Source organism: Esox lucius, chromosome 15, assembly GCF_011004845.1.
Source record: "Esox lucius isolate fEsoLuc1 chromosome 15, fEsoLuc1.pri, whole genome shotgun sequence".
In the NCBI taxonomy this organism is placed as follows: Eukaryota; Metazoa; Chordata; class Actinopteri; order Esociformes; family Esocidae; genus Esox; species Esox lucius.
This window is the reverse complement of record NC_047583.1, coordinates 28,674,291-28,688,906: the sequence shown is the minus strand read 5'-3', so window position 1 is coordinate 28,688,906 and position 14,616 is coordinate 28,674,291. Positions and strand designations below refer to the sequence as shown.

The window sequence follows — 14,616 nt, the reverse complement described above, 5'->3', positions numbered from 1 at the left end:
CCCTCCCCTCTCTCTCTTTGTCTTCTCCCCTTTCTCTGCTTTTCCCCTTCTACCATTCTCCCTCTAGACATTCGTCACCCAGAGGAGGCATCTCTACTGCGTAAGCCCCGCGACCCCAAGAAGAAGAAGAAAAAGCCTGAGGAAACTGAGGAGGAGGCTCTGGAGCTGGAGGGGCCACTGCTCACCCCTGGATCAGGTAAGATCCTGCACTTACTGAACTTCAACTCACAGTCTCCCCCTCTGGTTGACGTACCCTGGACCCCATCTCCAGGAGAAGTGTAGCAGTTGCCTCTGGATGTTAGCCCCCGGGTGAAGCAGTGTCTTTAATATGGAGAGGCCTGGCTTTGTGGCTTTCACATGCCACCCTGATGAAAGACATGGCCACAACACATAATGGATGCCACGGTAACAGGGATGTTGTCTTGACTTCATAAAACACTTTTTATTGCACCACCATCACATTATATTCAGAGGAACTTCTACGTTGGTCAAAATCAATTAATTCTGTTATCAATTCCACTTTTGGAATATCTGTGATCGAATCACTACTTCCTAATAACATCGTCTGCCTGTCCCTCTATCTACATTTCTATCCATAAAGTTTTAAAAAGATTTGAGGCGTACCCAATGCACTATTTTGTTTGATTTCCTCGAATGTGTGAGCTTAAGAGGCAGTGGTATGATTTCTACACTCTGGGCTCCTTACTCCTTGGCAGGCGGAGAGAGCGAATGATTTGGATTCCTTGCATAGTTGGTCACTCTGCCATTTTAGACCCATACCAGGCTGTAGAAGCGGCGCTAGACCAGCCCCTCCTCTGATTTCTCCTCATCCCGCCTGCTAGCCCTGTCTGTGAATTAGCTACAGCCATGTGAGGACAGAGGAGGAACACATGGGGGCCATGCTAATGCTGAGACAGTGTGAATGGGGCTTATTGTCCTAAAGATCCAGCCCTGTTCTCTCTTGTAGCTACTTGGCCTATAATCCCACACATACATACCAAGGCTTCATGCACAAAAATATGTGGGGGGCATAAAGCACTTTTTTATTCCTTAATTTTTTATGAAATATGCTTCTGCGTCTCAGCTAATATCTGGGTAAAGACATTAGCAATCCTTCTTGGGTATCTGAAATGTATTTCATAAAAAGCCATCCTAAGTGGCATAAAGTATTGCGTATGGGCAATAAGCGTTTTCCTTTTTGTCATCAAGAAATAATCAATATGCTCTATAGCTGCCATCATTACATACATTTTAGATCATTTTGTTTTCTGTTGGGTCCCTGGCCCCCTCCCATACATCATGGTCCTCCATATATGTGGTCCTCCATATACATGGTCCTCCCATACATCATGGTCCTCCCATACATCATGGTCCTCCCATACATCATGGTCCTCCCATACATCAGCAGAACAATGTCAGAATCGATATCGATTATCGACAACCAACCAATTTCCAACCGCTCATAAATCTACCCAGATCCAATGGCAGGAACATTTCACTGGTGTTATCAGAGAGCTTGGCCACTGTCACATTTAAAGCCTACACACTGAAGGGTTAAAGATGGTAGGATGAGGGGAGAGGGGGAGAGGGGGCCGCAGACATGTTATGACGATCTGTTTTTTGGGTAGGGACGGACAGGGGACAGACACAGAGAGAGCAGCAATACACAAACCCTGACCAGTTGGCTCACAAAGCCTCTAGCTTACACAGGTTTCCCCACAACACAGTCCATTTCACCGTCCTCACAGAAGGGATAACTCTTACCCTACACACACTCTGGACAACAGGAATCTGGGGTAGGGGTCAATGCTGAGGTCAAGATGTTGCCAAGTTCCAAATGGCTAGTGTCCCAGACCGTCCACCCACATTGCACCCTGAGAAGCATAGCTTATGTCACTATGGAAAAGACCACATCACTGATTGTATAACACATGACTCATCGCTAGAGCCATCAGCTAGGTGTGCCCCTTCAGAGCTGCTTCTCTCTACTCCTCCTCTCTGACAGTCATCCCTACAGGTTTATCAAGGTGGAACATTTTCTCATTTACTAGTTCTAATTCTAGGTCATTCCAAGAAGCACCATGCCTTGCTTTTCAATTAGAGACAAATGACATTGGATGTTGATGACTGGGAGAACGGATGGGGACTGACCAGGGTTTGTCATGCCACGTTTATTTTCCTTCCAGTGGATGGGGCATAGTGAGTCATCCACTCCTTGACTGGTTAGTTTGGGACTCTGGCATTGCCCTTCCCTGGTTTTCATTTGGTTCTTAAAAAAGAGTTCCATACTCCCTCCTTTCCTCCTTTTTTTTTATATTTCTCCTTTAATATCTCTTTAATCTGTCCTCTTTTTTTCCCTTCTCCTTTTCCTCTACTTTCCTTCGCTCCCTGTTTCTCTCTCATTCTCTTTTTCCACTCCAGCCTCGGAGATAATTTACATCGGGCCGGTTAAAGGTAAGCTTTCTTCTGGCTTTCTGTTCTCCCTTTCTCTGCAGTGCTTCCTCTCCCCTTTCTTATTGCCACCCCTTTGCCTTACCCCCTCACCCCTCAGCGGGAGGGATTGTTTGGTCACGTGCTGAGGCTGGATCCTTAGGAAACCGTCTGCCGCCCTTGTCACCTGACCGAGCGCATCAGCTGGCTTGGGTCATGCGACAGGCTTTGCCCAGCTCCGAATCTTTAACAAAATTCACTCGCTTTGTGTTAGGGAGAAAAGAAATTGCTTTGCACACTATGCATTTGTTTCCTGGAAAGCGGAGCTGTTCACGTTTGGCTCAACAGGTATCCTGAAGAATCAGTGACATGGAACATAATAGGCCTCAATGTCTAAACGTGACACACTGATATCATTTCAAGTGGACCATTAAGAAAATCCAAAAACATACCGAAGCCACATTTCGAAACCGAGACTCATACAGTGGAATCCTCTTCTAACATCCATGACATTTTAGTCATTTAGAGTATATATCCATTACATTTGACATTTTATTCATTTAGCAGACACTCTAATCCGTGCATACCTTTTTAGGAAGACCGTTGAAACAACCAACCAGCTTAGTTGTAAGTTCATTCTGTCCAAATAATTTATCGGCACAAGTCAGTGCTGGAAAAAAGGCTATTCAAATAATAAACATAAAGCGTTTACTGAAGACATCAGATGTGGTGTCCGTTAAAGGGGTTCCAGGAAAAGGGGATCACTGATTAAGACCTGTTAATGTGGTCTGTTTACTCAATGGAACTATCCCACTGAAACTCAACGTCTGGGAATAAACACAAGGGCCGGACTTTGTTTTCCGTAATTGGGGGGGGGGGGGGGTTCCTCTTGTGACCAGATGGGACATCAGTGCTCTTCCTGACCTGCCAGTCTTCCCTGCATTAAATGAGATAACCTAAACAGAGCCTTCTAGAAACGATCCGTAGTCATTAGGGGATGGTCCGATGTGACCTGGCCAATGTTCTCATGACCTCTACTGTAACGCAAACACACAAAGGTCATTTCCTGTTGTCTAATATTTAAGCCCGCATTCTTTTTCAGGCCAGTGTGGTTGACAAAGGCAACCAACAGGAAGTATCACTTTCACATTTGTTAATTATTTACTTGATTTATTTGTCTAATGGCTTAAATCCAAAGAAAAGCCTCTATTTGTACACACACACACACACATTCTTCTTCACCCAAGGGAGAAACATTTACTGCTCCTGTTTTTCTTAAATGGGACACCAGCGAAGCAGAGCAATATGCTAGCTTTTAGTTAGTGTGCTGTCTGCCTTGTTGTGTACCCAATCCCCATTACTCCATGCCTCCCTCCCCTTCATGATGCTAGTTGCGGTCTCCTTTTTGCGGTGAACACATCTCTGTTTGATCACAAGCGTGTGCATCATCTGCATGCCAACAGCCAGGCGTCCAGACTGCCCGTCAGACAGATGTTGCAACCAGGTGCATTGCCTTCAAGCGTGGGCTGCGAGTGTGTGTTGTGGATCTTCACTTGTTTGTTTTTTTCTTTGGGGGGGGGGGGGGCAGTAATGTGCCTGCTTTTGCAGGGGACTGTAATGTGAGCGTGTTTTTGTCATAGTTTGGTGTTTCGCCGGAGACTCATCAAACAATGCCACGGTGGAGTTTCCTGTTCATGATTGGATTGATTCCATTTCAGTTCAGGAAGTGAATCAAATATCCCATCTTCGGAAATCTTAATCCTCATTTTAAATGAATATTTCTTTGCAGTCGTTGAATTGAATTCTGCTCCCGAATTGAAATGGAACTGAAGCCGATGTCCCTCAGTCTACTGAAGGGTCCTGAACATGTTTTGTGTGATTTTCAGGGAGCATCTACTCCAGTCCAGGGCTCTACAGTAAGACCATGACCCCTACCTATGACTCCAGAGACGGCAGCCCCCTGTCTCCAACCACCGCCTGGTTTGGGGACAGCCCTCTTTCTGAGGGCAATCCCAGCATCCTTGCTGTCAGCCAGCCAATCACCTCGCCTGACATCCTGGCCAAGCTCTATAAGCCCCAATCCCTCCTGGACAAGGCCAAGATCAACCAGGGGTGAGTCGCCATGATCACGTCTGTCAACGAGTGCCCCCTTTTGAACACTGGTTTCACAAGCATCTCATAATGGAACGGGAACGGAGGAGCATTGTAGGCAAAAATATTGTTACCTCTAATCTGCAGATACCTCTGTCCATCGCTGTGTATTGCAGCCATTATCACCTCCCTCCTACATTGTGGACTTAGAGTAAACAGCACACAAGGATACCCTTTTTCTCTAACCACTGGGACACCCTGCTGTCTCTTAATGTCCCTCTCACCCATGCCAAATAGACTGAGGAATAGGGTTCTTCTCAGAGGGTTGTATTTGAGAACCATAGTTTAGATCTTTTTTACTGGTTACATTTGCATAAAACAATGCAGCAACTTTTCTGCCAATTTAATCAGCTCTGAAGTTCGCTCTTTTGCAATGGGGGTCAATGGAGAAGGGGATTGTTTTCTGCTGAACCAACCAGTGCAAGTATTCCAAAGTTCGGTGCCACTTGGCCATTTCACAGCTCTGGTCCAACGGTATCATTGTGAATGTGGAACCATCTCTCAGAGGTGAAAGTCTCTGTTCGCTCTTTTGATTGTTCTGTTTTTTTTACCCTGTTCCTGTGAAGGTGGCTGGACTCATCAAGGTCTCTGATGGAGCAGGATGTCAAGGAGAACGAGGTCCTCCTCCTGCGGTTTAAGTACCACAGCTTCTTCGACCTCAACCCCAAGGTAGTGCACGCGGACCTGTTATTCCATCAGATAAAGCTTGAAGGTTTCTCCTGAAAAAATATTTTCTCTAACTAGCGTAACAAAATACACAGCGCATTGAAAACATGCCCATGCACTCACCACAGCAGCCTTCATCATCTGCTGCTGACAGATTTTGAGGGGCGTAGATTAGAGGAAGCACCCCCCATGGTCCTGATATTTTCGCAGCTGGACAGAGGGCTGGGTCTGACTGTACTATGTTTTTGTGAAGAGACTGGTTTTGTGCCTGGGTTATGGATGCGTGTTCTCCTCCATGCAGTACGATGCCATCCGGGTCAACCAGCTCTTCGAACAAGCCAAGTGGGCCATTCTGCTAGAGGAAATAGAATGCACAGAGGAGGAGATGATGATGTTTGCAGCCCTGCAGGTAAGACGTCAGTCTCTGTTTCTTTGTTCACGGGTCGTGCAATTAGACAGGATTGCTAACCAATCTTTGCTGTATCTATCTTCTCTATGTGCTTAGCGCCTGTCAAACAGAACACTCCAAAACAGCATTAAATTGGTATGTTGCTTTGGGATGAGACTAGGATTTGTTGGTTGACTGTTCTGGTCTGCTGGAGTACACAAAAACATGGCCCCCTCAACACTAACTGTTCACATTGCTATATGACTACAGAGAGCAACTGCTATGAAATCAAATAATCCTGTCCATAAAACCCACTCCTGACATAAAGTGGTGAGAATCTAGACCCCTTACTGACACTGTGACCTTGTTCAAATGCCACTCGACCCCACAGTTCTCTTTGGGACTGGGATGACATCTAATATGTCAGTGCTATTTTATTTTCTAGAAGTTGTGTACTGTTTTGAGGAATAGTGGGGATTTGGGGGATTTTGTGATCTGAGCCCCCTGTATCCCCTTGGGTTGCCCCCTGTGCCCGGGGTGGCCCTGCTATTTCCGACCTTCGTAAAGCCTGAGACATGACCCGGGACGCCACCGTGTCCTCACCCAACACGGGTAATTATAGAGTAACCACGGCTACTGGACTCACCTTACCGCTCTCCTCATCGGTCGGACCACCCACTCGTCCACATTCCCCCATATCCCCACTTACACTGAAAGGTGTTACCATGTCACGCTCTTCAACTGACACTGGTGTATATTAATACCCCACTGGTGGTCGGTTTAGTTTATCGTATCCCCTCCGCCCTCAGGAAATGCTAAAGATGCTAGTCTGCGTTGTGTTTGGCTTAGCAGCTAGCCTGTTGCTGGCTGCCTGTTAGCGCCACTATCTATCTTGTTAAAGGAGGCTTTGAGGGTCATGACTACAGTTTTACTGATGAGGTCAGGAAGAGAACTGGCAGATTTGGTACAGTGAGAAATGTGCATGGAAGTTAGCGATCACCTGGATGTGTCAGTGTAGGGAAAGTATAGCGGTTAGCCATTTCCAGCACAGCAAACAGGCCTGTATTTAGAGTCCTGGTCAGAGGGTAATGGTCCAGGACACGCTGTCTTTAAATAAGCCTTCCTTTCCCTCCCCCTGTCTCTCACTCTGACATTGTCTCTCTCTCACTCTCTTTTCCTCTAGGCAGCTGTTCATTCATTTATTAAGGGTTACTATTAGGATAGGCTGGGTTGACAGAATAAATACAGTTTGTCAACAAGTTGTATTTAGTGTTGGTGAGTCATGGGCTTAGTGCCACCAAAGCAGGCCATGGTGAGACTGACACTGTTGATCTACACATCAACTACTATTTGAGAAGGTCTGGTAACTAAGCTGTCCTAGATGTCAAAGGTCTAGATAGACATGGTCAGTTTCTGGCTTATAACAAGCCCCTACATTGCTTCCCCAAACTGTTCACTCGCCTCTTGTTTTCAGAGAGAAAACAGTTTTTAGATTACATTTTACAAAATGCTGACCCATTGGCCAGGTGTAATTGTTTTTTTTTTAAGCAAATATCCTCCAGTTTATGCCATGTCTTGTGTGTGTTAGTGAGTGACTCAACAAAGGCCCCCCTTGAGTTTGAGGCCCCTGGACATGTGATCAGGCCATCATAATTAAGATTGAGATAGCTGGTTAGCATAACTTCTAATCTACCCATCAAATTAATATGGCCAGTAGTTAATTTACTTGGCAGTTCTGACGAGTTCGACATAGCTCTTTAATGTCTGTCATTAAAAGTTTTCAGATCAAAAATGTGCAATGCACTGCCAAATTAAAACGGTTCTAAAGTGTAAATCAGTCCTTGCCACCATTTTACTTTTACAGTTCTCAGTAGAGGTGAATCCATATTTGTCATCCAAAATGTCATCCCAACCGTCATCTTCCTGGTATTTACAGAATTACTGACAAACACAAAATAAATACCTGAAAAGCCCATTGGGTGTCTAACTGAATGCTAACAAACTGTAATTAGCATTCATTCTAGAGACTTTTTATTCTGTTAGCTAATAGTGCTAACAAACACAAACTAACAAAAGTATTGTGGACGGGCCAAGGTTGCAAGACTGTTTTAAGTGGTTCTCCACAGTGTAATGCTGAATTAATGTAAAACAGTTAAATAGACTGCCTATAGCATTCATAGGCTAACTATCAAACGAATATTTTCAGTGTGTTTACCAAAAAGGTTAAATGTCTTGACCAGTCATCATCATTGGCTGGCAAATCAGTGTAAATATCCAGATCAGTTAGATAATATTATCAGCTTGAAATTATTGGCCTAAGCAAACCATTAAAGTCTAATACCCTAATCTTGTGTTATGAAAAATCATGACCATTAAGGAAACTTCAGGAGCTCAATGTTAGAATGTGTAAACAGTCAGGTTTTGTTAATTGATGTTAAATTGATTGCTCCTGATGTAATAACAATAATGACAGTATGGCTCTTCTTGAGTCATCTTTGATATTTGATCATTCTGTGAGTGTCAGAAAAGAGCATATAGCTAATTTTCTTTAAACATTACAAGAAAATGTATTTCACTTATTATTGGTCAATCAATATTCTTTTTTAGATTAGACAATTGTACTAGATGGTTGTACCATTGTGCAATTATTGCAGGAAAACTGCTGAATGAAATATCCAGTCTTTCACATGTGCTGCTAAATGACTTGGTCACTTAAAATCTGACAAGATTCTATTATTTAGACCCTCCACTGCTAATAAATCATACTCATCCACACACAGCCACTCACACGCATGCCTGTTCAGAAATGTTTTTAATTATATTTTTTCACAATGCATGCATTTATTATTGTCAATGAAGACTTTGTTTCAGTCATCTTTGTAAGGTGTGTAGAGCTGTTAATTACTGCAAAATGTGGTACCGTTGTTTTTTTTCCTCTGGGACAAATAATTGAATTCATGTTAACCAACAGTTATTTATTTTGACATGGCGCTTGCTTCACCAAACCCAAAGAAACCCCAAAGTTTTTACCACTCCATCTGCTACCAGTGTACAAACGTTCCCAATTTAAAGTATCTTTTTAAAAATACTTTTTACTTTAATAGTATTCAACTCAATAGTACCCAGTTGGTCATGTGGTGTTGACACATGACATTCACGTGTTGTGGCATGTAGCAGTAGCCTGATGTGAGCCACATGACAGACCGTACAGGGAGAGCACTTGGGCCAAGGGCGCTATAGCAGGGATAGGTAACTAGATTATGTAAGCATATGGTCGGGGGCCAGAGAATAACTCTGACGAATGGGTTGTACAATGCAAGTAAAACACAACTAATCCCAAAATGATGGTATTAGAAGATAACAATGATGTTGATGATCCCTGCGGATTACAGGTTAACAAACCTGTAAGCTAAACTGTCGTCCTTCTCTCTCACAGTACCACATCAACAAGCTGTCCATCATGTCGTCTGACAACCACATGAACAACAGTGAGAACGAGGTAGACGAGGTCGATGCTGCCCTGTCAGACCTGGAGATCACCCTGGAGGGAGGGAAAACCTCCAACACACTGGTACTACATCTCACTGCCCTATATTGACCCTATTGTTAACTGTGCCTGCTCCAAGAAACCAACGTTTATACAGCTTATCTGAGGAAGTAGAAGCTTGATTACTCACAGTAACTATTTATTTATTTAGCGATTACATTTCCGAGATAGAAAGTCAAACTTGAGGTCATTGTTAACACTGATTCATAAACCTGTCCTTGTCCTTATTCCATTATAACCGTTCAGCAACACTAAACATGTCAGTTACTCTTTCTCTCAGGGAGATATCACGTCCATTCCTGAGCTGGCAGACTACGTCAAAGTCTTCAAGTAAGTTAACCAACTGCTCTAGCAGTGGGCATTGTCTTCAATCATCCTTAAATCGGATATATTAAGGATTGGTGTTCCTCCTAGTTCAGGCTGCCTTTGTTGGTTCACTTTTTCCTCCCTTGATGTCTTCTAATGATTTGCCATGTGCCCATGAAGATTTTATTGTCCCTGGGATGTTACATTTAATAGTAGAGGAGCAGGAAACAAGGTTTGGTCTGAAATTGGGGAGCTGTTGTCTGTTTATTATCCAACCAGGCTGTGTGGATTGAGTTTGTAGACTGGCTTATTCCTTGGGCAAGCTGATTGCTGAGGCTCAGGATGTGACTTAAAAACACTGATTACCACAGTAGATTCAGAGCATGTCAAGGATACTGAAGGCTGGGGACAAGTTTTTTTCCATCTCACATGAATGGCCAGGATCAACGGTTAAAGATATTGTCTGCAACCAGGCAATAGCTTGACTTAGTTTGTCTGATCAGGAAAAACATAGACCCTAGTTATGAAACTTTTTCTCCATAGGCCCAAGCTCTCCATCTACGGTGCAAAATGTGTGCGCAATTTTGAATACACTGCCTAGCGTACCTGGCCAGTTATTGTCCTGAATAAACAGGTCTGTATTGGACAGTGTGTAACCTTGTGTATCCAGTCATGCTGCTGCTACACCACAGTGTCATGTGTCAACACCACATGGTAAATAGTTTCATATTATGAAAGTCTTGACTAGAAAACTAGGTTTAGTTTCTAAGTAAAAACATGATCATTGTCCAACCCATACTTTGGGGTTTCTTTGCATTTGATGACACAAGCACCATGAAAAAATAACCAACTGGTGGTTAAGAATAATGGCTGTTGCATGGATAATTCCTCCGTTCTTCTTCTACTAATGACCCAGAAAAATCTCTTGACCATATGATTAATTTTATCAAAGCAGTGAGTAACCATGCACTTTCAGTAACTGACAAGGCTGATACTGTCAACACTCGATATAGTTCAGGGCTCGACAATAACGATGGCCCCGGGCCAGTAAAAAGTCAATTGGGAGTAATAAAACTAGCAAGTCACTGTCCTGATTGGGCCATTGCAAAACAATTGAGATTGAAAAAAATATCACATTATAAACTCGACATCCTCCAGTTGTTTCATAAACTGGCGCACACAGAAATAACTACTTTGCAGCTCTTTGCGCCGCTGTTGGCCAGTCAAGAGTTGAGCAGTGATGTGACGCGTGGCTGTCTGGTATTGTTTTTCAATAAAACATTTAAAAGAAGGCAGCGAAGGTTAACTATGAAAATGTTTACCTCAGTGCAAAAAATAATTTATGAGTTTTGACTTCGATGGAACTCAGATGCACTGTCGTCTGTCATAAGTTCCTGGCTAGAGCGGACAAATGTGGGTCTTTTTACAAAGACACTGACAACTTTCGCAAACAGTCCATGACCACCCATGCCAATAGCAAACTGCACCTGGTCTGCATGACAGCCAAGCGGGTGGCTGACAATCCATCTTCAGGTCCCTTGATCGTACTGGTCAGGAATTTAACTGCAGAAGCCCATTGGGTGATTGTACGACATATAACAACCACATACCTAGTAACTAAGACAGACCAGCCATTCACCTTGTTCCCCAGGGATGAATGAGGTAGTGTTTTGTTTAAAGTCAAATGTTTTGTTGACTTACCTTTTAATTAATTTTTATACTTAGAAATGTGGTGAAAGAAATATACAAATATTTTTTCATGTTTTATATATCCAGAATGCATTTCATAATGGATTAAACATCTTAAGTTACAAAAGTATTTGGTTATATGTTGTAATGTTGATGATTTACAACTTTTGGGAGGAGGGACAGTAAAACATTTTTGGGGGGCAGTAAGTTTCAAACCCACTGGGCCAGTGGCAAAAATGTTAACGTTGAGCCCTGTAGTTATAAATATTATTTCATCTATGTTCACAATTCCAGATGTAGCAATGCACAGAGTCTATTTTGAGACTTGGCCCTTCAAATAAAAAAAGGTGCATGTTTTTTCTTGATGTTTGCTCATCTGGGGTTGGCTTAGCTTTGGTTTTGAGTTTTGTGATTCAAGCACTGACAACCCAATTGTTTCATATATTTTCTTTGTTTATCCCTCCCTGCTGTTTTCCAGGCCGAAAAAACTGACTCTGAAAGGGTATAAGCAGTACTGGTGCACGTTCAAGGACATCACCATTTCCTGTTACAAGAGCAAAGAGGAGGCTCATGGGACACCATCCCTCCAAATGAACTTAAGAGGTATTAAGAGACACACTAAAGAATGCAACAGTGCCTTTTATGGTGTGTGTGAGAGAGATCCCTGTGGTGTAATAGATGGGTTTTGACCCCTCTCATCCCTTTCCACTGTGAACTATTCTGCGTCTTTGTAGGTTGCGAGGTGACACCAGACGTCAACATCTCCGGTCAGAAATTTAACATCAAGTTGCTAATCCCGGTGGCCGACGGCATGAATGAGATCTGGCTGCGGTGTGATGCCGTGAGTGTGGCTCTGCAGCTCCCTCTAGTGGTTTGGAGGACAATCTCTCCCAGTGTCATGAATGCAATACATTTATGCATGTTGTGACTATTTCAAATAAGCTTTGATGCAGATTAACAGTTATCAGATTTCAGCCAATAGATGTAGAAAGCACTGTTCTAATCATGTGAATGCTAATGAAAAGCATAGGCTGTGATTTCACTGTCAAGTAACCCCCACCATTCCACCTTTCTCTTCCTCCCCCAGGAGAAGCAGTACGCCCACTGGATGGCTGCTTGCCGCCTGGCCTCTAAGGGGAAGACCATGGCAGATAGCTCCTACAACCTCGAGGTCCAGAACATTCTGTCCTTCCTAAAGATGCAGCACATGAACCCCGACCCCCCGTTCATCGCTGAGCCTGCAGTCACCAACGACATCAACTCGGAGTGCCTGGTTTCACCCCGCTACCTGAAAAAGTACAAGAATAAACAGGTAACTTAACTAGCGGAAGTGCAGAGATGAGACCCTGTTTATAGATTGGCCCGGACAAAATGAAGGAGGACGTCATGGCGGGGAGGACGTCATGGCGGGGAGGACGTCATGGCGGGGAGGACGTCATGGCGGCGGAAAGCAGCCCGGGCTTTATAATATTCTGATGCACTGATGTTAGTCAGCTGAAGGTTGGAAGGATAGCCTTGGGTCCTCCAGAGAGGCAGGACGGAGAGTGAGAGGTGGAAGGAAGAGTTTGGGGGGGTGTGGGGGTGCTGAGTTCCGGGGGAGGTTTTTGTTTACCCCTCTGATGCATTCCAGCTGGGTTGTCCTGCTAAGGAATGCGACCTCCCTGGCCCCTTGTCCCGTCTTCAGGGGGAACCCAGGACACCAGGAAATGCACAGAGCTTTCTAACAGGGAGCATAACCGCAAGAATATCCCCTTTCTCCGCTAGCTTTTTTCTCATCTCCTTTTCGTAAACCTCCAAAACATGACGAAGGAGCTAAGCTTCTTGACTGGAGAGATGTCCACTTAGTTAATTTACCCGTTAAAGTCTTGCCGGAGCTGGGGTGAAGAAGGAAAGGGGAAACTCTGAATAATGTAATTCTGAAGACCATCGAGTGACCTCCTATGATGAAGAGTTGTCTGTCTCACTGTGAACTCAGAAATAAACCCCCAAAACCAATGACGAGACATCACATTTACGCATTCTTTCAATGGCGGAGAGGACCTTGGCAAGAAAATGTTGCTATATACATGGTTCCAGACCACGGACATAACAGGCTGATGTTCTGAGTGGGAGGGGGCCTTCCCTCGCTTACTCGCTCAATGTGGTTGTGATTAAATGGTATAGGTGGTTTATGTAAGTGTGTGTGTGTGGTTAACAGATGACTCTGTATGAGTCTGGGTTTGTAATGTATCCATAGCTACAGACTGAAGTGTATCTGGGTTGTCTGAGGGGAAAAAAGTGTAGGAAAGACCACTATGTTAGTAAGAATGGAGGACTGGAGAACTTGTCTAACAGGAAATGTCTATCCAGGGTGGACATCCTAAAAACAGTTATTACTGCGTCTGCTAGATCAGACTGGAATGGTGTTTTGTCCCTAAAAAAGGGACTGCTCCTGTTCTACTCTGCTAGAACAGGAAAGGTTTCTGTCTGCAATGAGTGGCTTTAAGGGAATCTCTGTCTAAGATATCATTATTCATATTGTCACCCTTATCTATTCAGTCCTGTTTATCTGTTGGCTGTGGTTCCAGACCACCTATAGTTTCTGTTTCAGCATGGGGCTGTGAGACCACAGGTCCCTACGGCTAAAATACATTAGGGAAGAGCAACGTGTGCTTGCTGTGAGAGTTTTTTGTAGTTTGTGGCTGTTTGTGATGTGTTTCTGTTTGGTTGTGTACGTGTTGCATGTGGGTGTATGTTAAAGAGGGGTTCTTCAGGAAATGAGAATTGTCTGGGAATGTAGAGCGGGAAGTTTCAGTCACTGACTCATGTGGGGGTCGACTCCTAATGCTCAGTCATCATGGTTTTATCCGGGGGGGGGTGGGTGTTCTGTGGGCGACAGGTATGTTAAATTACGTGAGTAGTCTTTTTACATGATTTATTATTTGACAAAACGTCATCAAAGTTTTAGCAGCCGACACGGTGTGAAGCAGTTTTTAGTCTAAACACGATCATTAGAAGACAACATGATAAATTCTAGGTAATTTTGAATGCGCAAAACTTGTGGCAAAGGCTAGCCTACTAGTCATCTTTTATCCCCCCCATATAGATTGGTCTTCATTCAGCTAGGGAACTAGGCTACTAAAGAGCATTTTCTACAGGCAATTTTGGGAAGGTGAGCTGCGCAAACCATGCTTTGGTCTACAAACAAAAGACATTCTGGAAGTGGCGCTCGCCTGGTTTGACTTGGCCCTTCTCAAGGTGTTGACAGTGTAGACTGGCTTTCCCTGTTCTGTGTCTTACATGTAGCACTGTAAAGAGTCTTCATTTGAGTGTTTGGGTCCTTTCAGCTTGAACCCGTCTGACATTTCTCTTTCTCATTAACTAGATGTTTCCGCCCACAGACCTGCTGCTCACTGGATTTTTTGTGGAGATCAGCTGTTTCTGAGATGCTGGAACCACC

General features: G+C 43.9%; 1 protein-coding gene across 4 annotated transcripts in view; it reads left to right on the top strand.

The window, feature by feature from the left end:
* The window catches only part of fermt2 (fermitin family member 2), a 43,842-nt gene that overhangs the window by 23,142 nt on the left and 6,084 nt on the right, over positions 1 to 14,616 (top strand). For 2 of the 4 annotated variants that reach the window (XM_010878742.5, XM_010878743.5), the window contains exons 4-13: positions 68 to 196; positions 2,422 to 2,454; positions 4,317 to 4,542; positions 5,148 to 5,250; positions 5,549 to 5,656; positions 9,072 to 9,206; positions 9,463 to 9,512; positions 11,656 to 11,780; positions 11,912 to 12,018; positions 12,265 to 12,489. In XM_010878742.5, the coding sequence (XP_010877044.1) occupies positions 68 to 196; positions 2,422 to 2,454; positions 4,317 to 4,542; positions 5,148 to 5,250; positions 5,549 to 5,656; positions 9,072 to 9,206; positions 9,463 to 9,512; positions 11,656 to 11,780; positions 11,912 to 12,018; positions 12,265 to 12,489 (1,241 nt within the window). The remainder of the gene's footprint in view (positions 1 to 67; positions 197 to 2,421; positions 2,455 to 4,316; positions 4,543 to 5,147; positions 5,251 to 5,548; positions 5,657 to 9,071; positions 9,207 to 9,462; positions 9,513 to 11,655; positions 11,781 to 11,911; positions 12,019 to 12,264; positions 12,490 to 14,616) is intronic. The other 2 variants (XM_010878745.5, XM_010878744.5) reach the window with 1 other exon arrangement.